This window comes from Rhinatrema bivittatum, chromosome 1 (assembly GCF_901001135.1).
Source record: "Rhinatrema bivittatum chromosome 1, aRhiBiv1.1, whole genome shotgun sequence".
NCBI lineage: Eukaryota > Metazoa > Chordata > Amphibia > Gymnophiona > Rhinatrematidae > Rhinatrema > Rhinatrema bivittatum.
The window spans coordinates 499,125,725-499,150,676 of NC_042615.1; the positions used below are offsets into that span (position 1 = coordinate 499,125,725).

Sequence of the window (24,952 nt, forward strand, 5' to 3'; positions counted from 1 at the left end):
ACACTATCTTTACTACATCTGTACTTAAAAACAAAAACCTGGCTATCGCACAAAATTTATTTATTTATCGAGTTTTATATACCATCATTCGGTTTCGCCATCATAACTGTTTACAAAAATACGAAGGTTACAAGGTTAAGGGGGAATAACAAGGGTTTCAAAAAGGTTCAAACTGTTGCTAACATAGGGGTATCATATAGATTGAAATTGCATCAAAAACTGAACTGATCTTTTTATCAACCGTTCCAGATTCAATACACCGTCCACCTGATAAGTTCATCTTCGAAGACCATACAATTCCCATAACAAACTGTGCCAGAAATCTGTGTATTCTCATAGATTCAAAACTTTCCATGTCCAATAACATACCCGCAACTGTAAAAAAAAATCTTTCTTCAAACTAGAAATGCTAAAGAAACTTAAACCACTACTACTTGATTCCGACTTGAGATCATTAGTCCTTGATATTATCTGGCCTCGACTACTTCAACTCACTTTACCTAGGTCTACCAGCCTCGACTATCCGTCCCCTTCAACTCATTTGCCTGTTATACAATATACCCCATAAAGACCACAGCACTTTAACTCTTCAGCTTCTGCATTGGTTACCAATCTCACTCCGCATTAATTACAAAATTCTCACCATGATACACAACCTAATCTACAACCCCTCTGAAATCTGGCTTTGCTCAATGTTAAGACTTTACAAACTAACCCGTCAACTACGAGCAATGGACAAATGTGTACTTGAAATTCCAACAATAAAACCAGTCAGATTAGATCTAACTCGCAAGCGTGCTTCTCCAGTCGCTGGTCCGTCTTTATGGAACTCCTTACCTGAAGACATTCGTCTCATATCAAGGATTTTAAAAAAGCTTTAAAAACCACTTCTGTATAATTGCTTACAATACCCCGTAGCCTACTGTAATATTTGCTTCTCGTATAACTATTGATCTGGTCGTTTTAATTTACTTTTCCCTGTACGTACTCTGATCAGTCCAGACTTTGGGCCATGCCTCCCTTCCAGCAGATGGAGACGGAGAAAAACTTGAAGTGAACAGGATCAAGCAGGTTACATAGATCCTCCCAGGGGGTAGGCAGGTCCTAGTTGGACTATCCCCTGTGGTAGCAGGATTCAGGAGCCGGGGTTGGTGACCCCGCGGGGCTCCTACAGGTAAGGCGCCTGGAGTGGACATACCAGTGGTCTGGTCCCTGCTCCCAGTCCGTTTTCAAAAACAAAAAAGAGCAAAAGAGTGCAGAAGCAGCTTGTCGGCCTTCTTTCTAGTTTTATGCTGTCCGGCTGCTGTTTTTACTTTCTGGCTTACCGGCGGGGTTGTTTCTCGGCAGGCCGTTTTTAATTTTTGCTGCTGGCTTCTCCGGTGGTGAAGGCAGCTTGGATCGGGGACCAGAGTTTCCTAACAAAACCCGCGCGGCACCTAAACGACCTGCTCCTGATTTATGTCCTGGCCCGGGCAGTCCAGAAAATCCTTCTGAGCAGGACCCAGGACACTTTAGATCCACAGCCCGATGCCGGGGGCGCGCACCGAGTTAATTCATTTTCACTGTATTTTGTGCTTTTGATGCACAAAGCTTTTCTGGCCACTCAGGCACAACAACCTGAGCCTCCCTTTTGGGGCACCCTGCGGGGCCCCCCCAGAAGCTGCCTAAGCGCCAGGACTCTCAGACCTCCCTTAGCGTGGCGAAGCTTTGGAGCTCCTCCCTTACGAATGGTTCTGCTCCTCCGGACGGGGCGGCAGCTGGATCTTCAGACCCTTATCTGGTCCCGCCTCCTCCTTCAGCGACTGAACCTGAGGAAGAACTGGGAAAGCCGTCCCACCTTGAAAGCGACAATCCTAAAGTAGTTCGTCTTTTCCACAGGGAGGAATTGGATCCTTTAATCCCTTGGGTCCTATCGGAACTCGGGGTAGACCTCCCACAAAGCGTACTCCCCCAGAATTCTGTGGATCCGGTTTTAGCGGGCTTGCGCGGTCCAGCTAAAGCCTTTCCTTTTCATCCCATGGTTCAGGAATTGATGACTAGAGAATGGGATGTGCCTGAGGCTGGGCTGCGTATGGGTCGGGCTATGGACAAACTTTATCCCTTGCCCGAGGAGATCCTGGAACTGTTGAAGTTTCCCAAAGTGGACACTTCAGTGTCGGCAGTCACTAAGCGGACCACTATTCCTGTGACTGGAGCGGCGACCCTTAAGGACCTTCAAGACAGAAAGCTCGAAGTTCGGGGGGAAGTGACGTCATCCCAACGGTATGGTCGCATAAGGCGATAGCTCCCCTCACATTCCCCGAAATCTATCATATCGGCACAATCGAGATATCATTCTAGCCAAGCGAGGAGTTTGAATACTGCTGAGAAGAGCTTGATGTCGTCTCGGAAGAAATTAATAGATTTAAAAGCGTTTTCTTACGAGGCGGGGGGTTCTCACTTCACGGCCTTGCAGGAAAAGATGAGGCGATTGAGGCGGAGGACATGGCGGATGAAAATATGCCCTCAGCAACAGCAACTTTCGAGATGCATAAGGGTACCGGATCAGGAAAAACTACGGAACCCTCAAGAGAAGACTTTCGGCTATGGTTCACGGAGATACAGAAGGAAATAAAGTCCATTAAAACGGACATGCATGAAGTGCTCTCAGAGTTCTTCCAAACCGAGCTGGGAGACCTAGGGCGGCGAGTTGAAGATGCGGAAAGCGTCATGGAAGGATAAGTTTTAGAAGTGTCCACCTGAATAAGGAAATCGCCAATCTGCAAAATGCTAATGAGATTTTATTTAAGCTGGAGGATCTGGAAAACAGATCTAGGCGATCCAACATCCGGATCAGAGGTGTCCCTGAGACTGCATATTCGGATGCCAGTATGGTGGTTCAAAAAATCTGCAGGGCCATCTTTAACACAGGCTCTGACAATGCTGAATCTTCTATCGCAGGAGACTGAGACATCGCGGTGGACAGAGCACACAAGGCACTTCAGGTCCCTAAAAACAACAGGCCCCGGGATATTATCGCCTGCCTACATAATTACAGTTTAAAAGATGCGCTTATGCAGAAAGGGGCGGATTTTCAGAGCCCTGCTCGCGTAAATCCGCCCAAAACCGGGCGGATTTACGCGAGCAGGGCCCTGCGCGCCGGGAAGCCTATTTTACATAGGCCTCCCGGCGCGCGCAGAGCCCCGGGACTCGCGTAAGTCCCGGGGTTCTCGGAGGGGGGCGTGTCGGGGGCGTGTCGGGGCGGGCCCGGTCGTCGCGGCGTTTCGGGGGCGTGTCGGCATCGTTTTGGGGGCGGGTACGGGGGGCGTGGCTACGGCCCGGGGGCGTGGCCGCGCCCTCCGTACCCGCCCCCAGGTCGCGGCCCGGCGCGCAGGAGGCCCGCTGGCGCGCGGGGATTTATGCCTCCCTCCGGGAGGCGTAAATCCCCCGACAAAGGTAAGGGGGGGGTTTAGACAGGGCCGGGCGGGTGGGTTAGGTAGGGGAAGGGAGGGGAAGGTGAGGGGAGGGCAAAGGAAAGTTCCCTCCGAGGCCGCTCCGATTTCGGAGCGGCCTTGGAGGGAACGGGGTAGGCTGCGCGGCTCGGCGCGCGCCGGCTATACAAAATTCATAGCCTTGCGCGCGCCGATCCAGGATTTTAGTGGATACGCGCGGCTCCGCGCGTATCTACTAAAATCCAGCGTACTTTTGTTTGCGCCTGGAGCGCAAACAAAAGTAGGCTATTCGCGCGCCTTTTAAAATCCGCCCCAAAGCGCGAGTAATAGGTACTTTCAAATGGGACGGAAACAACATCTCAATATACGATGATTTGGCGGCAGTAACTGCAAAAGCGAAGGGAACTCCAGCCAGTGACATCTCTTCTCCACAAAGAGAACACCCGTTACCGTTGGCTGTACCCAGGCGGTCTGGCATTCATGAAGGGAGGAGTGAATCACTGATTAAAACCATAGCAGAAGCAGGTTCGGTGTTGTCTTCAGCGGGTCTTGAATTGCCAAATGTGGAACTTCCCATTCACAAGGACCTGACAGTGGATCGCCCAAGATGGCAGCGCGTGGGGAAACTGGGCTCTTGACTGCGCAGAAGATCTCATGAAGCCGGCTCACCCACGGAAGGAGTGGCTTGAAAGCAGGGTAGCATCGCAGAGCCAGAAGGGACAGTATTCTTTCAAAAAGAAAGAATGTAAACGTTTTGAGGTTTACAATACTGATATGGTCTGGGGCTTTACCTGTTATTAAGCCTGTGATTGGGGGTTGTTTATGTCTTACAATCTGTCCTATGAACATATCTAATTTCTTGATCAGATGGGGGAAGAGGGGGGGGACTAACTTCTTTCCTGTATAGGGCACTGCCGATGATACGGTGGTGGACAGATAAAGGGGAGGGTTCTAATAGGGAAAGGGGGGAGGGAGGATTTCAAGGGGATGAGGGATATAAGATGGGGGGGTGGATCGTCAAAGGGCAGAGGCATGGTATCCCGGTAACTATGGGGGAAGACTTTTGGGGTTTCAGAAGTAGCAGGATGGGGAGATTCCGTAGACATGGGGCTCATTAAAGAAGCTTCGATAAATGTGAAAGGGTTAAATCATGCAGCCAAGCGTCACCAGTTATTAAAGGAAATCAGTTCATTGAAGGCCTTCATAGTGTTTCTTCAAGAAACTCACCTCCGCAAAAAGTATGAACGACTATTGAATGGCCCCCAATTTGCTCAGGTGTTACTAGCAGCTAGCACACCAGCGGTCAAGTATACTGGAGTTGGTATTTTGATTACTAAGGAGTTAATGGTACAGGTGGAATCTGTTCATAAGGATGCAGGAGGGAGGTTTATTATAGTCTCCCTTTACATTGATAAAGACTTTTTATATTCTGGTTAATATATATAACCCCGTTTCGATGCAGAGAGAGGTCCTTCAACAAATTGACAGGATATTATTAAACCTTAAATGCGGTAAATTGGTAATAGGGGGGGACCTTAATATGGTGCAAAATCCCAAACTGGATTGTTCAAAGGGGGAGGGATGCTGTTCGATAGCTGATCGGAAAGCTCTTCAGTCCTTTATCTCCAAGTGGCAAATGGTGGACATCTGGAGAGAAAGGAACCCTCGGGGAAGAGATTATTCATTTTACTCTAATGCCCATGACACGTATACTAGAATCGATTACTTTCTCATTGATAAATCACTGATGCTGCCACCACTGATGCAGGCATGGATAATCTCTCCTGGTCAGATCATGCTCCTATTTGGTGGGTTTTTACAGGCTCTGTTCCAGATGTTGGGCGTAAATTCTGGAAATTGAATGATTCACTGTTAAAAGGAAATAGAACAGCAGATAAGGAAAGAGATCCGGGAATATCTTCAATTCAATGATACAGGGGAGGTATCCCCAATGATACTTTGGGATGGTTTAAAAGCTGTTCTGCGGGGGAAATTTATTGCGAAGGCCTCGTATAAAAAGATAGAGAAGTTGAATACAACTCTCATATTACGGGAACAACTGGATAAGTTGGAAAAACAGCATAAATGCAACCCAACTAGACATATTTTGAAAGAGTTAGGTGATATTCGACACAAATTACACATGTTGGAAGCGGCAGAGTTGCCCCATAAATTAGACATGGCTAAACAAACTTACTACGAACATGGGAATAGGGCTGGAAAACCTTTAGCCCATGCATTAAAAGATAGTTATACAGGCTCAGATTACTAAAATAAAAGCACAGGACGGGTCGGTAGTTATGGATGGGGTACAGATACGTAATCAGTTTAATCAATTCTTTATGCATCTTTATGCCAGGGAAGAGAACATTCATGAGGAGGATATTATTAAATTCCTAGCTGAGAGATAGCTTCCGTGTTTAGAACGTTCCATGACGGAGGGCTTGGGTCAGCCGATATCCTCTGCAGAAGCCCTAGTAGCACTCTCGGATCTTAAGACAGGGAAAGCACCAGGCCTCAACGGGTACACTCCATTCTTTTACAAAAAGTTTAAAGAAGAGTTAGTTAGCCCCCATGGTCAAGATGTTTAATAGTTTATGCGAGGGGGTCATTTAATAAGTTCAGCCAATGTTGCTGGAATCACAATTTTACCCAAGCCGGGGAAAGATATTGTGTAGCTCCTTTCGCCCAGTTTCGCTTATCAACATCGACCTTAAGGTTTTGGCTAAAATTTTGGCCAATAGATTAAACTTAGTTATTTCTCTTTTAATACATGATGATCAAGCAGGGTTCATCATATAGCTATATTATTAAAATTGTTACCATTCCATGTTGGCACATGTATAATTTGTAATTTATACCAACTTACTTTACGTATCCTTTGGTGCCTTTATGTAAACCGTTGTGATAGTGAACTAACTTAATGACGGTATAGAAAAGTTTTTAAATAAATACATTTAAAAAAGTAAGGTAGTTAATATAGTACATTTTGCAAAACAGAATAAAATCCCCTCGGTATTGTTTGGGGTAGATGCTGAAAAAGCATTCGATAGGGTACATTGGCCTTTTTTGTTTCATGTCATGAGAACTGTTGGTCTGGGGGATCGGTTTTTACAATGAATTCAGGAATTATATCGCGAACCAGTGGCCTGCATTAAAATCAATGGGGGGTACTCGGACAACTTTTAGGTGCAGCGGGGAACACGACACAGGTGCCCGCTGTCGCCTTGTTATTTGCGCTGTGTCTAGAACCTTTGGCGGTAAAAATTCGGGCTAATGACAGTATTCGGGGAATTACGATAGGGGACAAGAGTTATAAATTAGCATTATATGCCGATGCCGTGCTGTTTACCCTAGTTACACCAGAAACATCCCTCAAAGCTTGGAGCCAGAACTTGAGGCATATGGCAAAGTTTCCGGCTTTAAGGTAAATAAGGAAAAATCGGAACTTCTTTCATTTTATCTCACAAGCAATCAAGTAGCTCAATTGAAATTAAAATTTCCATTTCAATGGGGCCCATAAGACAGTAAAATATCTTGGGGTTCGCATTGGCTCTGACTATCAGGAGTTATTTAGTTCTATCTCCCCCTTTTTAAAAATTTAGATCAGGATTTGTTGAAATGGGATAGGCTTACGCTATCATGGATGGGCAGGATAGCGGCTATCAAAATGACCTTTTTTACCTCGACTGTATTTTTTTCAGACTCTTCCATGTTTAATTTCTACCAAGTATTTAAAGGGCCTCCAAAAGAAAATCTTTTCCTTCATTTGGAAGAGACGACCTCCTCGGCTAGCTAGAGCAGTGATGTATCAGGGGAAGGTTAATGGAGGATTGGAGGTTCCCAATATCACTAAATATTTTGTAGCCTCCCAATTAAAGGCAGTTATAGATACTCATAATACTCAGGTGATCAAGCAGTGGGTTAGCATAGAAAGGGAAATGGTGGGACATCTCCAACTTGGGAATTTATTTTGGATTCCTGGGAGGATTCCTTAGTCTTTACAATCGATATCTCCTTGCACAGAAACTACACTTCAGATTTGGAAACAGTGGAGATCAGTGATTGTTGGAGATAGAAGATATTTATATTCAACTTCTATAAGAGATTGCACGTCTTTTCCTGATGGAAAGGTGGGCAAAGTGTTTAGGGATTGGGAACAGGGATTATCCACCTTAGGACAGTTTTGGCGGGATCTAGGTATGCTTCCATTTAGAGAACTGCGGGATAAGTTCCAAGTAAAGGCGACAAGCCACTATGCGTATTTACAACTACACTTTTTGACATCTAAGGAGGTCGGTGCTGATATGCGAAAGGGGAAATCTCTCTTTGAGGGCTATTGCTCGGCAGCACATATGGTAAAAGGTGCCATTTCCAAATTGTATACCATCCTTAATGGGACACTCTCAAAGAGCGCGAGTCATAACAAGCTTGGGAGCAGGATTTGGGGGCGGCCCTATCGGACAAAGAATGGGACGTGTTATTTAGCAATAAGTCAAAGCTCAATTGACACGCAAATGGTGGAAAATAGTTATAAGGCGTTGCTCAGATGGTACCTAACCCCACACAAGTTACATAAAATGGGGATTAAAAACAATAACTTATGTTGGAGGAATTGTGGGCAAGTGGGGGACTTTTTTCATATGTGGTGGACGTGTCCATTTATGAGATCTTCGGCGAGAGTCAGCAAATGGGCAACCTTTTGAATACGGCAGCAGTGACGTCACTCGAGGGGGATGCCCCCAAGGTTCGCGCCAACGCTGCTACAAGACGTGAGGTGCGCGTACCCTAGGAGGCCTCAAGTCAACATGGTGGGACACCATGCCAGAGCTGCTCCAGGGAAGCCAGAGGGTGTGGCAAGGAGACACTACGGATGCCATTCTCCCGAGGCTGGTGGAGAAGGCTGAAATAGAGGTGAGGCATGTCGGGCAAAGCCGTCTGAGACCGGAGGCAACAGGTATATGAGCAGCTGTATGTAGTAGCTTCATGCTTCGAGCTAGCCTCCGCTGGGTCCAACATTTGCTAACTTCCAGAGACCTTCCTCCGGAGGATTCGGCGGAAACAGAACCCCTAGAGGCGGCGGTTGCTTATGGGGCTGATGCCCCATATGATCTACTGAGAACTTCCTCCCGGCCTATGGCATCAGCGGTGTCCGCAAGGCAACTCTTATGGCTATGCAACTGGGCGGCAGATGTCTCTTCCCAAGCTCAGTTAAGTTCTCTACCTTTCAAGGGGAAGCTTCTCTTCGGGGAAGACTTGGAGCAGATGATCAGGTCTCTGGGTGAGAACAAGCTGCACAAACTCCTAGAGGATCGACCCAAGCCCTCCAGATGCTTCCCGCTGGCTCGGTTGTGCTTTCGAGGCCAACAAAGATTTCGTCAGAGCTGAATGCAGACTGGGGGTCAGAATCTGTGCTTTTAATGCACAAAGCCTATAGAGAAATGAAAGGGAAGCCCATGGGTGCAGCAGGCCCCAAAGGCAAAGGTCCCGACTCCACTTCCTCTTCAGGAAAGAAGAGGAAATTGGAAGTCAGGTTGGAGGAGAAGTCCAGGCCCTTTCAGGAGTCTTTGTCTGATGACCTGGAGGACTCATTCCAGGGGGGATTCCCTTGATGAAACCAAGGAAGAGGAAGATTTGGGACCAGGGCAGGATGATTCAGTGCTCCGGTTTCTTAGGGCTGATGAGTTAGGAGCCCTGATTTATAGGGTCTCCCAGGTCTTCAGGCTCTTAAAGGAGCAACCCAGAGGCCCTAAGCTAAGGGATAATCCTATTCTTATGGGCATTAAGAAGCCAGCAAGGGCTTTTCCTGTACATTCCACAATCCAAGATATGATTACAGTGGAGAAATCCTCACCAGACTCAAGACTGTGGAGTAGAAGAAATATGGAAAGACTATGTGGTGGATCAGACAGGGAAGGACAGTTTCCTAGAACTCCCTAAGGCAAATGTAGGAGTGTCTGCAGTCTCTAAAAAGACTATCCCAGTCAAAGGGGGAGCAGCCTCAGAGACTTGCAGGATAGAAGGATCAAGATACTGCTAAGAAAATATTTTGAGTTGTCTAGCCTAGCACTATGCTCAGCGACCTGCAGAAGTTATGTGGCGAGGGCTTTACCCTGCACACTGCAGCTGTCCCCGCAAGTAGGTCAGGTAGAAGGGGCCAGTAACCCAGAGTTGGCACAGGCAGAATCTATAGCAGCCTATGTGACTGATGCCCTCTATGAAATTAGGATTACGACCAAGCAGGCCGTTATGGGCGTATTGGCTAGGCGCCTCTTGTGGCTGAAGAGCTGGGCAGCAGGATCTGCGTCAAAGGCCAAGTTATGTAAACTCCTTTTCAAAGAAATTATTTGGGAAGGTCTTGGAATCCCCCATGAAGGCACAGGCGCTAAACCTTTGAGGCTCCCGGAGGATAGAAGGAGACCATAGAAAGGGGACGCTGGTAGACAGCGGCTCAGGGATACCAGGCAGTCTAAATGGTCAAGATTTCAGCCTAGTGAGGAAGGTAGGTCATGCGGGCAGCCCTTTTGAGGGGGGGGGGGGGGAGACGTGGCTCCAGAGGCACGAGCAATGGGTTAGCCCCCCAAGGGGACACACTAACGTTTTAAAGGTCCACTCGAAGCCTTCACAGTTTGGAGGGAGACTAAAGGAGTTTTATCACGAGTGAACCTTATTAAAGGAAAATTGATTCTTACCTGCTAATTTTCGTTCGTGTAGTACCACAGATCAGACTTCTGGGTTTTGCCTCTCCGCCATCAAATGGAGACAGAGAAAGTTTTACTGACACTGCCACTTAATACGAGGTGCCACCGGCAGGCCCTCAGTATTGATCTGTACCCGAGCCAGAAATGCAAGAAAACAAAACCAAATACCTGAATAACCTGCTAGTCTCCCTTAAACGAGCAGTGGGAAGAGGAAAACCTTAAAGGCAAAACCGTGCCCACACAAAACCCTGTGTAGGACTAACAAAACCTTTGCCATTTTTCAGAGTAATCACAGAAAAAAGACAGATCGAGCAGACTCTCCAATCTTCCCCTTTCCTCCAGAGGTTGGGACTCTGGACTGATCTATGGTATTACAGGAACAAAAATTAGCAGGTAAGAACCAATTTTCCTTTCCCTGTACGTACCCAGATCAGTCCAGACTCCTGGGATGTACCAAACCTTTCCTAAATAGGGTGGGACTGAGAGACTCCTGCTCAAAGCACACTTTCACCAAAACCCGTGGGCTCTGGAGCCTGGACATCCAAACAATAATGCCTGGCAAAAGTGTGCAACGACTTCCAAGTAGCCGCTCTACAGATCTCTTGTGGGGAAACTAGCTGATACTCTGCCTAGGAGGCCGCCTGAGAATGAGTAGAATGCGCCATAGCCCCTTCGGAACAGGGTGACCCTGACAGATATATGCAGAGCTAATAGCCTCTTTCAACCACCTCGCAATTGTGGCCCTTGATGCCGTATGACCCTTTTTGGCACCACTCCATAATACAAAAAGATGATCTGACATGCGGAAACTGTTTGTGACCTCCAGGTACCGCATCAGTGCACACTTTACGTCTTACCGCTGTAAATCTTTAGTGTGCGGCGCCAATGGATCCAAATTTGAGAAGGATGGGAGTTCTACTGACTGATTTAAGTGAAAACATGACACCACCTTTGGGGGGGGGGGGGAAAGGAGGGAACCGTTCTCTAGGAAACTACCTTGTCCAAAATTCTCAAAAAGGCTGCCTGCATGATAAGGCTTGACGTTCTGAAATTCGATGAGCTGAACAGATTGCCACCAGGAATACCACTTTCAAGGTGAGATCTTTCATAGTCTCACATCTCAGAGGTTTGAAGGGGGGCGCACACATGCTCTTTAAGATCACATTAAGGCTCCAGGAAGTGTATGGCTGTCAAACCGGAGGATGCAAATGTTTCGCTCCCCAAAGGAAACGCACAATGTCCAGATGAGCCGCTAGCGAAAACCTTCGAACCTTACCCCCCTAGAATTCCTAACGCTGCTACTTGAACCCTAAGAGAATTAAAGGATAACCCTTTGACCAGACCGTTCTGAAAAAAGGCCCAAATATGCACCACTGAGGCTTGCCTAGGATCCACCTGCTGATAGGAACACCAGGCCTCACAAACTCTCCATACCCTCGCATAGGCGAAGGGAGGTGTAGGTCTTCCTAGACTGCAAGAGGGTAGCGATGACTGCGTCCGAATAACTTTCACTTTCAAACGCTGCCTCTCAAAAGCCAAGCTACTAGACAAAATCGATCTGCCTGATCTAAATAAACAGGACCTTGGCGCAGACGATTCGGCAGGTGAGCTAGCCGCAATGGTCCATCCACTGCTAGGTTGACTAAATCCGCAAACCATTGACGCCTCGGCCACTCTGGTGTGACAAGAATCACGTTGCCCTGATGAATCTCTGTGCCATAAGATTTTTGCCTACTAATGGCCAAGGAGGAAACACATACAGTAGGACGTCTGTCGGCTAAGGTAGAACCAAGGTATCTACCCCCTCTGCTCCTCTTTCTCTTCGTCGGCTGAAGAAACTTGGAGCCTTGTTATTGAGGGAGGTCGCCATCACATTTACATATGATGAGCTACACCTGTGACTGTCGAGGCACATGGCTTCTTCCTGCTAACCTTTAAACCTGTGCTGGAGTATCCCACTCCCTGCACAGTAAAGTGCTAACCGACTTATGAAAAGGAAAATTCTTGGCTGGACTCCGGAGGCCAACCATGACCGGGTCCACTGCTCCCAATTCGGAATCCTCTCGAGGGATCACTATGCCCAGTTCCTCCAGAACTGTGGGTATGAGAGTACTCGGCTCCTCCCTGTGGAACAATCGTACTACCTTTGGATCATCTCCATCGACCACCAAGCTCTTCAATAACGCCTGATCCGGGTCCTGATCCACCACACCTAGATCAGACCCCTGAGGGTCCTGCCCCTGTCCATCATCCTTTTCAGAAGTGTTGGAGGAGCTGTCCACAGCGGGCGGCAGCACTATGGCCCTCTGGAGTCGCCTGACCCTTGTTTCCCCCCACGTCCCCGGAGGACCTGGCCATCTTTGCCGGCCTTATGGGAGCCTCCTTTTCATGTCTGTATTGCGCAGACTTCCTGGCCTTATAGGCCTTGTGTAGTAAAAGCACAAAATCTGAAGAAGAGGCAGCTGAGTCTTCAGGGTCCTTCTCACTTCCTAGTGGGGCCTCCTTGACATCTGGCCCTCCCCTGGAGGTCTCCACTTCCGGAGATAGAGGAGGGAAATCCCTGTCCCCCCTCCGCGGCCCGCTTGGGAGTCCTGAATTTTGCCAAAAGGGCCACCGTTCCTGTGCTCAGCGGGAAGGGACCGTCTGAGATCTGCCATGCCCACAAGAGCCTCCCAGGCTCACGGCACCTGGCCAAAGAAGGATAAGAGGTTCATCTGGTTCGGATGCCCTGATTCAAGACTGGCCGGTTCAGGGTTCCCTCTATAGCCTCTGGTGGGCAGAATCTTGCAGAAGATTTCCGGGCATCAGAGACTAGTAATATTCGGGCCGATACAGTGAGGTGCGTTAGTGCCGGGCGCACCCGCACTTGCCGCACGCACAGTTTGGATCACATACCACTCAATACTGTATTTAAATGGCATGCAAATGCAAGCCGCGTCCATGAAGCGCAATCCATTTTACTGTATAGGCGCTATACAGCGCCTATACAGTATCCTGGGTGCGCTGGTATCTGTCATTTCAAATGACATTTGAAATGACAGGTACCAGGAAGTGGATCCCAACTTTAAGCAAAAGAAAACCTAAGGCGAAGCAAGGCGCAGGGCGAAAAGAGACTCGACATGCTATTAAAGTATTGAACTAGTACATAAGGCAGGGAGAGTGGATATTTACAAATAAAATGGTAGTTTTCACTTCTTAGTCCTTGGGTTGTTTGGGAATCTTGCATTCTCTCATTTGATTTATTCTTCATGATGCAATTATCTTTTGTCCTTCTTGTCTTAGTGGCTTTGTATATTCTAAGTTTTTAAGATGAATTATATGCATTTATGAATAGCCATGTTTTTAATTCCCTTTTAAATTTCTTTCCATCTGATAAGATACATAGTGTCTCCAGTAGAAAATTCTAGAGCTTTGGACCCACTGTGGAGAACACTCAATCTCTTATTTGCATCAAATGCATGCTTTGTATTGTGAGAATATTCAGTGGTCCTTTATTTTGGATCTTAGTGTTTGTTGAGGATTGTAAGGTTGTAGTGTCACTCCTAACAGTCTGGTGTTATTGGAATGAATGATGTTGAATATGATCGATATTACTTTATAGTAGATTCTGGATTGTACTGGTAACCAATGCAGTGGCAACAGCGAGGGTGTAATGTGATCATATTTCCTAGATCCTATTAATAGTCTTGCTGCAGCATTCTGTAATAGATATAGTGGTTTTAAATGACTTGCTAGAAGATCTAGCAGTGTAGGTAGTTACAATAGTCAAGGTTAGAGAATATTAGAGATTGCAGGACCGTCCAAAAGTCTGCAAAAGTTAATAGTGTTTTCAACCTTTGTAGTATACGCAGCTTGGCATAACCTATCTTAATTAATTTCCCGATGTGCATTTTCATTGTGAGATTTTCATCTAGCTGCCCAAGTCTAAGGCAGGTGGTTTAACTATCGATGAGTTTCTACTCAGCCAAATGATTTCAGTCTTTTTGGAGTTTAGTGTCAGTTTAAGGTGCGAGAGTTCTTGTTGTATTGCTTTCATATATATAGATATTATCGCTGCTGTGTTTTCAAATGATCTGTAGAACTGTAGGTTGTCTGCATACAGGAAGAAATTTATTTCTAGATTAGTCAGTAATTTACATAGTGGGAGCATGTAAAAATTGAATAGCGTTGCTGAGAGGGCTGAGCCCTGAGGTGCACCTGTATCACAAGGAAAAGTGTCAGATATCAGGTTGCCCAGCTTGACTTGAAATTTTTTGTTTGATAGGAATGAGGAGAACCAATTGCCAACTGTACCATCGATACCATTGTTTCTCAACTGATGGCATAATAAGTTATGAAAGTGTCAAAGGCTGTCGTTAAGTCAATTAGCACTAGGCAATATGATTAATCTGTGTCCACTCGGAAAAATTAGTCCATTAATAAGAGGAGCAATGTCTCCATTGAGTGGTGTTTCCTAAATCCGAATTGATTTGGGTATAGGAAATTCTTATTTTTCAGGTGTTCAAGATAACACCTCTTTCTCAAGAACGTTTTGCTAGAAACAGCAAGTTGGATATTGGACGATAGTTGTCCCAGTCGTCTGTTCTACCAGACTTATTTTTTAGGATCGTTTTTATCACAGCTTACTTTAAACCTTGAGGTATGATTCCTTCAGATAGTGAATGGTTAATCAGGGATGTGATTGTTGGAGTCATAACTTGGTGTACTTATTTTAATGAACTGGCTGGTATTGGGTCACGTGGGTGAGTAGCAGGCTTAATTTTATTAATGATTTGACTAGTTTTCAGCTTTGATACTCTGTCGAATGTGAACCATTTGACCATGTCATTTGATTCTTCAGGTGCCTTTGTTGGATAGCAGATAGTGAATTATTTTTATAACTTGTTGATTTTGTCTGTGTGTGGTGGCAAACTCATTTCAAGAAGCCTTTGTGAAGTTGTAGATTCTTGATATGTAAGAAGTAGGGTCTTTTATTAAATGTTTAATTATCTCAAAGAGAAGTTTAGAATTAAATATAGCTCCATGAATCTGTTTAGCATAGTAGTCTTTTTTTTTTTTTTTGCTTTATTGGTTAGTATATGGTATTTTGTGAGGCAAAATTTGTATTTTCCTAGGGATTCAGTTGAATGGCATTTCCACCATTGTTTATCTAGTTTCCTAAGGTTCTGTTTCATGCTTCTTAGTTCTTCATTGTACCAGGAATTCCTTTGTTAATAGTTTTTGTCTTAACAGGGCTAAGAATTTCAGCTATGTCATTGACTGTTGCCCCAGGAGTCAAAAGCTGCTGTTGTATTGGTTAGATTTAGTTCATGTATCTTAGTTTCTATTGCTTCCGCCAGTACTTCTAGTTCAATCTATTTTTCTGAAGGTAAATGTATGCTTATTATCTATCCTGTTGTGGATTTGGTTGGTGAGGGCTATTTCTGCTTTCATTAATTGGAGATCAGACCAGGGTACTATCATGTGTGAGGTATTGATTAAGCAGTTAATTGTTAGCAAATATTAGGTCTAGAGTGTGACCTGCTTTGTGTGTTGCAGTCGAAACAAACTGTGACCAGCCCCATTGCTTCCAGAAACGTTTTGCATGCTACGATTCTTGGTATTTTGTCTACCTGTGGGTTAAAGTTTCCTACAGTTATTGTAGATTCTGGTGAAGGGAATATCTTGGCGAATAATTCTATCAGTGGTGAGCAGTCTTTTTGTAGTAAACCTGGAGGGCAATAGACCAGACCTATGTTTTGCTGGTCAGATTTTAGTATTGCCACTTCAAAAGGTGGGATAATGTCTACTTTTCAAGGTACTGGTTTCAGTTCTTTTTTACTGATTATTAATAAACCCCCATCTTTACATTTTGGTCTAGGAATATATGAAGTACCTCATAGGGTGGGAGATGTGGTTTAGGATTACAATATTTTTGTCAGACAGCCAGGTTTCTGAGATGCAAAAGATAGCTGGCTGGAAATCTTATAACAGGTCATTAATCAACAGGATTTTTTTTTTAATAGATTGAACATTTAATAGTAACAGAGTAACATTAAGCAAGAGGGGATATTGGAAGAGTTAGTACTTATCGTTGGGAAGACCAGGTTTGTTGTCCTTCTATGCTTCATGCTTGTGGTTCTCCTTAGGTTTCTTTTAGGGCATCCCAACAGAGAGGTTCCAATACAAGCAAAAATAGTCCATGTGCCTATAAGTAATGAAGCACATGAGCTGAAGAATTCCAAATTATCCCTATCAACTGAAAAGCAGGTTGTTAATATAAACAAACACACTTTGAAATGTCTGTATGCCAATGCCAGAAGTCTAAGAAGTAAGTTTGGAGAGTTAGAGTGTATAGCAGCAAATGATGAGATTGACATAATTGGGATCCTCAGAGACCTGGTGGAAGGAGGTTAACCAATGGAACAGTGCTATATCAGGGTACAAATTATATCGCAATGATGGGGAGGATCAACTTGGTGTGGGTGTGGCACTTTATGTCTGAGAGGACATAGAGTCCAACAGGATAAAGATCATACAAGAGACAAAATGCTCAGTAGAATCTATATGGGGAGAAAACCCATGTGTGTTGGGTAAGAGTATAGTGATAGGAGTATACTACTGACCACCTGGCCAAAATGATCAGACAGATGATGAAATGCTAAGAGAAATCAGGGAAGCTAACCAATTTGGCAGTGCAGTAATACTGGGAGATTTCAATTACCCTAATATTGACCGGGTAAATGTAACATCAGAACTTGCTAGAGACATAAAGTTCCTGGATGGAATAAATGACTGCTTCATGGAACAATTGGTTCAGGAACCAACGAGAGAGGGAGCTATTTTAGATTTAATTCTTAGTGGAACGCAGGATTTTGTGAGAGAGGTAACAGTGGCGGGGCCACTTTGCAATAGTGAACATAACATGATCAAATTTGAACTAATGACTGGGAGGGGGCAATATGTAAATCTACAGCTCTAACACTACATTTTCAAAGGGGAAATTCTGATAAAAGCGAGGAAAATAGTTAGGAAAACAAACTGAAATGTGCAGCTGCAAAGGTTAAAATTGTACAATAGGCATGGACCTTGTTTAAAAATACAATCTTAGAAGTGAAGTCCAGCTGTATTCCTTGCATTTAGAAAGGTGGAAGGAAGGCAAAACAATTACCGGCATGGTTAAAAGGTGAGGTGAAAGAGGCTATTTTAGCCCAAAAAAATACTTCAAAAATTGGAAGAAGGATCCATCTGAAGAAAATAGGAAAAAGCATAAGTATTGTCAAGTTAAGTGTAAAACATTGATAAGACAGGCTAAGAGATAATTTGAAATGTAGTTGGCTGTAGGGGCAAAAACTCATAACAAAAACTTTTAAAAATATATCTGAAGCAAGAAACCTGTGAGGAAGTCGGTGGGACCATTAGATGACGGAGGGGATAAAGGGGCTCTTAGGGAAGGTAAGGCCATTGCAGAAAGACTAAATGAATTCTTTGCTTCTGTGTTCACCAATGAGGATGTTGGGGAGATACCAGTTGCAGAGATGCTTTTCAAAGGTGATGAGTCAGATGAACTGAACCAAATCACTGTAAACCTGGAAGATATAGTAGGCCAGATTGACAAACTAAAGAGTAGCAAATCACCATGACCAGATGGTTCTGAAGAAACTAAAAAATGAAATGTCAGAACTATTAGTTAAAATTTGAAACCTATTATTAAAATCATCCATTGTACCTGAAGACTAAAGGGTGGCCAATGTAACCCCAATATTTAATAAGGGTTCATGTAGCGATCCAGGAAACTATAGACCAGTGAGCCTGACGTCTGTGCCGGGAAAAATAATGGAAATTATTCTAATGATCAAAATCATAGAATGTAGAAAGACATGGTTTAATGGAACACAGTCGGCATGGATATACCCAAGGGAAGTCTTGCCTCACAAATCTTTTTTTGAAGGGGTTAATAAACGTGGATAAAGGTGAACCGGTAGATGTAATATATTTGGATTTTCAGAAGGCATTTAACAAAGCCCCTCATGAGAGGTTTCTAAGAAAAATAAAAAGTCATGGGATAGGAGGCAATGTCCTTTCGTGAATTACAAACTGGAAAAAAGACAGGAAACAGAGTAGGATTAAATGGTCAGTTTTCTCAGTGGAAAAGGGTAAACAGTGGAGTGCCTCAGGGATCTGTACTTGGACCAATGCTTTTCAGTATATTTATAAATGATCTGTAAAGGAATTTGACGAGAGAGATTATCAAATTTGCAGATGATACAAAATTATTCAGAGTAGTTAAATCACAAACAGATTGAGATAAATTGCTCCAAAAAGGGTAAACAGTGGAGTGCCTCAGGGATCTGTACTTGGACCAATGCTTTTCAGTATATTTATAAATGATCTGTAAAGGAATTTGACGAGAGAGATTATCAAATTTGCAGATGATACAAAATTATTCAGAGTAGTTAAATCACAAACAGATTGAGATAAATTGCTCCAAAATTCATTTGGGGAGACAGACTGCTACCAGAACACACCACCTTATCTAGCTTAAGCAACACTCTCAAAGGATCAAATGGATCACACCACCAAATTCGGATTCCAAGGAGGTACTGGATCTCTTACTGAGGGCCAATTATGCTTCACTTCCTGAACGGAAGTGAGACTGGAAGACTGGGCATCCAAATGGCAGGTGACGTTTATTGTAGACAAGTGCAAGGTGTGATACATATAGGGAAAAATAACCCATGCTGTAGTTAAATAATATTAGGTTCCATATTAGGAGCTACCACCCAGGAAAAAGATTTAGGCATCATAGTGGATAGTACATTGAAATTGTCTGTTGAGTGTGCTGCGGCAGTCAAAAAAGCAAACTGTTAGGAATTATTAGGTAGGGAATGGTGAATAAAACAGAAAATGTCACAATGCCTCTGTATCACTCCATGGTGAAACCGCATCTTTTGTACTATGTACATTTCTGATTGCCGTATCTCAAAAAATATATAGTTGTGATGGAGAAGGTACAGAGAAGGGCAACCAAAATAAGGGAATGGAATAGCTCCCCTATGAGGAAAGGCTGAAGAGGTTAGGCCTGTTCAGCTTGGAGAAGAGACGGCTGAGGGGGAGATATGATAGGGGTCTTTAAGATCATGAGAGGTTTTGAACAAGTGGATGTGAATCAGTTATTTACACTTTCGGATAATAGAAGGACTAGGGGGCATTCCATGAAGTTAGCAAATAGCACATTTAAGACTAATCGGAGAAAATTCTTTTTCACTCAATGCACAATTAAGCTCTGGAATTTGTTGCCAGAGGATGTGATTAGTGCAGTTAGTGTAGCTGGGTTTAAAAAAGGTTTGGATAAGTTCTTGGAGGAAAAGTCCATTAACTGCTATTAAATAAGTTGACTTAGGGAATAGCCACCGCTATTACTGGCATTGGTAGCTTGGGATCGACTTAGTGTTTGAGTACTTGCCCGGGTACTTGTAGCCTGGATTGTCCACTGTTGGAAACAGGATGCTGGGCTTGATGGACCCTTGCTCTGATCCAGTATGGCAGTTTCTTATGTTTTTATGTTCTTAAGAGAACAACCCATCTGTAAATCAGAGAAATTCTTCCCACCCGAAAATAATGCTTAAGTTGGAGATAGGAAAAGTAGTCTCCTAGCAAAGAGAGAATTTATGTGCCAAATCAGTAAAAGGAATAACCGTCCATGGTTCCAAAAATGACCCACCCTACTGAGATCTTTGTGTTCCCTTCTCCAAATAATCACAGAGCACATTCCCTGCAAGATATAAAGTGGGGGTTGGTGATTCACGAGGACCTTGTCTTTCAGCTTGGTCCTTAAGAGAGCTTATCTTTCAGAGAGATAATATTCCCTGAAGGTTCCCTTCTGTGGTCCAAGAAAGTTTTCACATCTTTGGTGTTTGACAGTCTGGAAGTTGTTTGATGGTTGGTGCTGTGTTAGGAAGATCTCGGTTTAAGGAGCTTCAGGGCTGGTTTGTTTAATGGCTATTTCTTGATAGAAGCTGGTTGATGGGCGGACCTTTATCGTCTCATCCAAATGTCTCTTTTTTTTTTTTTTTTTTTTCCCCCGTTCAGGAAGTGAAGCATAATTGGCCCTCAGTAAGAGATCCAGTACCTCCTTGGAATCCGAATTTGGTGGTGTGATCCATTTGATCCTTTGAGAGTGTTGCTTAAGCTAGATAAGGTGGTGTGTTCTGGTAGCAGTCTGTCTCCCCAAATGAATTTTGGAGCTGCAGGCTGTATTGTGTAGAGATCCCTTTTGGGTTCTTGGGATAAGGTGTGCAGATTTTCATGGTTCCTTCCTAAGATGGTTTTGCATTTGTTCATCTAAAACAGATAGTATGTCTCCCTTCCTTTCAAAGGGACTCGGATGGAGAAGATTGTGCGCAATTTGTCATTTAGATGTTAAGAATGGTGCTTTGCTGGCATTAAACGTCGCTGATAGTTTCATAACCTTGGCGTGTCATTTCTTCAGTTTAGTGGTTCTAGAAGGGTCGAACACCTTCCAAGACATTGATAGCTCGTTGGAGTAAGGAAGTGATAAGGAAGGCTTACATACCCAAGAGATTGCCGCTTTCCAAGAAATTGATGGGATACTCGACCAAGGCATGGCTTCATGGGCAAAACTTCACCTGGTGTCACCATTAGTCACTTGCAGAGTGGCAACCTGGTCTTTCTTGCATACTTATCCAAAGCACCATCATCTCGACCTTCGAGCCAGGGAAGAGGCTTCCTTTGGTTCAGAAGTCTTGCTGACAGTGAACCACCCAGTAGAGGGATAGCTTGGGTATGTCCCATGTGTCTGGATTGGTCTGGCTGAATGAAGAGGAAGGAGAAATTCTTATCTGATAACTTCCTTTCCTTGAATCCAGCCAGACCAATCCAGGAACTCTCCCTGTTCTGCCAAATGTATTCTTGTGATTAATTTTCAGAATAACTGCTTGTATACACTAATCAGCAGACTGCATGTTAAGATAATACCCTACATTCCTTGATAAAAGTTTCTGTTCTGTTTTCTTGTTTTTTTCTCGGAAGCCCTCTGGGTTTTGCTTGGGGGTGATGGAAAGTTTAGTATATTAAAATGTTTCTCTGAGCATCTTGCATAGAATCCTAGTAGGCTATAGTCTGCATGGGAGCCTATAAAGGATGATGTCAGCAAACCTAATAGTCTTTGTCTCCATCTGCTGGTTGGGAGGCATATCACATGTCTGGGACTGTCTGGCTGGACTCGAGGAAAGGAAATTATCAGGTAAGAATTAAGTTCCCCATTTATGATACAGGATGTCTGGCTTTTCTCAACTAAAGTTTGCTAATGCCTTTTAAGGCTTTAGTATCAAGCCAACTGTGAGGAAAAGACTTTATTATAGTGTCTTCATAAAGTGTGATGGTGTGTCTTAAGTGGCTCCTTTCTCTCTCTTCCAGGCCCAGAGAAATAATGAGGATGTATCTGTGATCAAGCCTCTCTTCACAGTCAGTGTGGACCATAGGGTGAGTCTGCTGAGGTCAAGTATCACATAAGTTTTTGCACAAAATTCCCAACGCATTCAAATGCCAGCAACAGCCATCTCAAGGATTATGAAAGGCAGTGCTTTACAGACACAGCAGTTTCTAGAATGGGCCAGAAGCAAAGGATATGCAGAGAGTGACATCTTTGCTTTTTATCTTGACTCCAAAGAACTCAGGATCACTTACCATAGGGTCTTTAATGCTCAGTGGCTCTCACACAGTGGGATCTTTGAGGTTTGGGTTTCATGGGATCTTTGCTGCTGCCTGGGCTTTTTAACATCCAGAATGAGGCAGGGCCTCTGATTTAGGACTCCTAAGAAGGCCTTTGCTGGATAGATCCTAGATGAGAGCAGAATGCAATCTCAACCTTGGCAATAGCTGTGAAATCACCAGTGTGGCTTCTTTGGCCACAAATAGCCCACGACACAGCACCCTCCCCAGAAGCACCAATAGATCCACGTGGGTCCCTGACATTGCCAATATCAGCTTCCTCTCTTCAGCTATCTCAACTGAACAATTTCCCGAGGCCATGGCTTAAGGTGCCACTATAAAAAAAAAAAAAAAAAAAAAAAGTAGGATTTGTTTTGCAGGGAGAATAGTCTGTCTGCAGTGGTAGCAGTCTTTGCACCCTTATACATTTTTTGCATTGTGCTGTCAAAATACAAAACAAAATGCATTAAAATAGGTGTTGATTGATCTACACAACATACTCGACACTTTCATTGTGAAAGAACAATTATGGAAATATTTGAAAAGTAATTAAAAAAAAACCTAAACTTTATTGCATAAGCCTTTTGTCAGGGTAAACCATCTTACCTCAACTTCAAAAACAATTGCCACCTTTTTAAAGCCCATAATAAGTTACATATAGCCCATCTGTCTAGTCAGTGGTTGAGCTGATTTGAATAGTCTGATACAGATAGGGGAATGGTGTCTGGCTGAGACTGGAGAAAATGCTGATTGCAGCAATTTCAAGTTTATGCCACAAACAAGCCTTGTATGGGAGGGATGACTAGAAGAAAGCAGTAGGGTGTGCTGCGTAGCATTTGCAGAGAAAAACCGGGGGGGGGGGGAGGACATTGCCTCCATGTGGGAGAAAGTTTTGTGGTCTGATAAGATGAGTGGAACTCTTTGGTCTTAATGTTAAGCGATATGCCTGGTGTAAAACAAACCAGCACATCCTCCCCCTAGCATGGTGGTGACAGGATTATGTTGTGGGGATGTTCTGCAGCAATGGGGACAGGAAGGCTTGTGAAGTTAGAGGAGGAAGATGGATGGTCCAAAGTACAGGAGGATCCTGGAGAAAATCCTCTTCCAGTCTGCCATAGACCTAGGACTAAGGAGAAGATTCACTTTTCAGCAGGACAATGATCCTGATCTTAAGCACAAAGCAAAGCAACAATGGATTGACTGAGCAAAAAAGGAAGTGAATGTCCTCGAGTGGCCCAGTCAAAGCCCCAGTCTTAATCTAATATAAAATCTGTGGCAAGACTTGAAGGATGCGATTTATTTCTATAGGCGTTTTATTACATCGTTCCAATAGAAGATCACAGCAGTTTACAAAATCAGCTTTCATAACATTTGCATTCTGGTTCTACAATCCCCAGCCAACTTGAAAGGGCTTGAGCTCTTCTGCAATGAAGAATGGGCAAAAACTGCACTATCCTGTTATGCAGTCATTTGTCCTAAATGACTCCTGGCTTTTGCTGCAAAAGGGGATTCCAGCAAGTATTGTCAAGGGGTTTGAAGACTTATGCAATTGAGAGGATTTGTGGGGGTTTTCTATTACTTTTGGAATGTTTCCATACTTTTTCTTTCATGGTAAAAGCATAGAGTATTAGGTCTAAATCAGTGAAACAAACTCCTTTTTAGAGAGAATTTGAGAAATGTGCAGGGGTGTGAAGACTTTTTTAAAGGCATTGTCATGTTCAGTGTGCCTACTTCCCCTGCAGTACCCAGCATTAGTCACAGGGTGGCAGCATTACCTTATTGTAAGAAACCATTGCAGGGCCTGGAGAGTGAGTAGGATGGAGGAGGAAGACCTGGAATAGATTCAACAGCAGACTTTGTGGTCCTTGAGGAAGAGTGATAATTGTAAACATTTTTCTGAAAAATAGCTAGGGTTCCTAGAGCTTAAAAAGCAAACCAGTCCTCTCTTCTGAAAAGCTGTTTTTATTTTGGTTTGGTTTCACCCCGGTCTGTGCAGGGAGCTTGGAATGGACCTTGGGTATCTACAGAAGTGTTGGCAGCACTCATTGGGATCCTTGTCTACTACACAGCCTTCAGTGCCAAAAGCAGCATACAAGCCTGAAGGAATCTGGCAACAGGAGCAGGCTCCAGGACGTGGCTTCACAGTCACAATATCATGGTGTAAAAAAATAGGATTTTCTAAGGGTTTGTTTGTTTTTTTTGCTGTAATAAAGATTTTCTATAAACTCTGCTTTGCCTGGAATTCTTACATAGAGAATTAAAGCACACACCTACCTCCTAGCAAGAGCTGTTGCCTTGGAAACTTAAAACACCCACTTTAATTTTATTTGTATGGAAGTCACTTCATTACTGTGTCCTTTTTGGATTTTGTCGCAGTGTCTGCGTCAGACAAGAGTCTGTATTCCTGTGCTGCTACTCTGACTCATTCAGCCCTAGAGGTGTCTGTCTCCCTTTTTTTTGTGTCCTTGTTACAAATAAATATGTAGGAATCTGAGGGGCTGGGATGCAAATACTTCTGCTATGCCCATGTTTTAAGTTCCGCTTTGGAGCAGGGGTTCTCAACCAAGTCAGCGGGATATATCTAGCCAGTCAGGTTTTCAGGACTTCCATAATAATGAATATGTAGGCAAATCTGTCATGCATATTCATTATGGATATCCTGATAACCGGTCTGGCTTAGGTGTTCCCGGGGAGTGGGTTGAGAACCCCTGCTTTAGAGGATAATGGTAGACAAGGACCCTATATAGCATCCCTAGTTATTCCTGCTAAGGCTTATAAGATAGCATGGGTTGTTTAAACTAGAAGTGGCAGGGTGGTTCAGGCTGGAGGGAGGGAGGCAATGTGTGGTGTTTGGAGGTGTGGGAAGCAGCATTGGTTGGAGGGTTGCAGCAGTATGGATCATTCAGGGAGGTGCTCTCAGCAGCATCCAACAGAAGGGAACACTTTTTCAGGGGGTAAGAAGTGACGAATCCCTGCTGCCTATGGCACCTTTTGGTCACATTCTTCCTGGGGATGGAAAGGAGGAGGTATCCGCACTGGCCCCATTACATTGCTTAGTTCCATATGACCTGAGGGGCAGATCTATAAGTAACTGTGTGCCCAATCCCC

The 24,952-nt window shown here is 44.2% G+C and overlaps 1 protein-coding gene across 1 annotated transcript in view; it reads left to right on the forward strand.

Moving 5' to 3' along the window:
* The window catches only part of SSR4 (signal sequence receptor subunit 4), a 28,586-nt gene extending 4,512 nt beyond the window's left edge, over positions 1-24,074 (forward strand). Inside the window, exons 5-6 of the mRNA XM_029609454.1 lie at positions 21,551-21,616; positions 23,841-24,074. Coding sequence (XP_029465314.1) covers positions 21,551-21,616; positions 23,841-23,945 — 171 coding nt within the window. The 3' untranslated portion in view covers positions 23,946-24,074. The remainder of the gene's footprint in view (positions 1-21,550; positions 21,617-23,840) is intronic.
* The last annotated feature ends 878 nt before the right edge of the window (positions 24,075-24,952 follow it).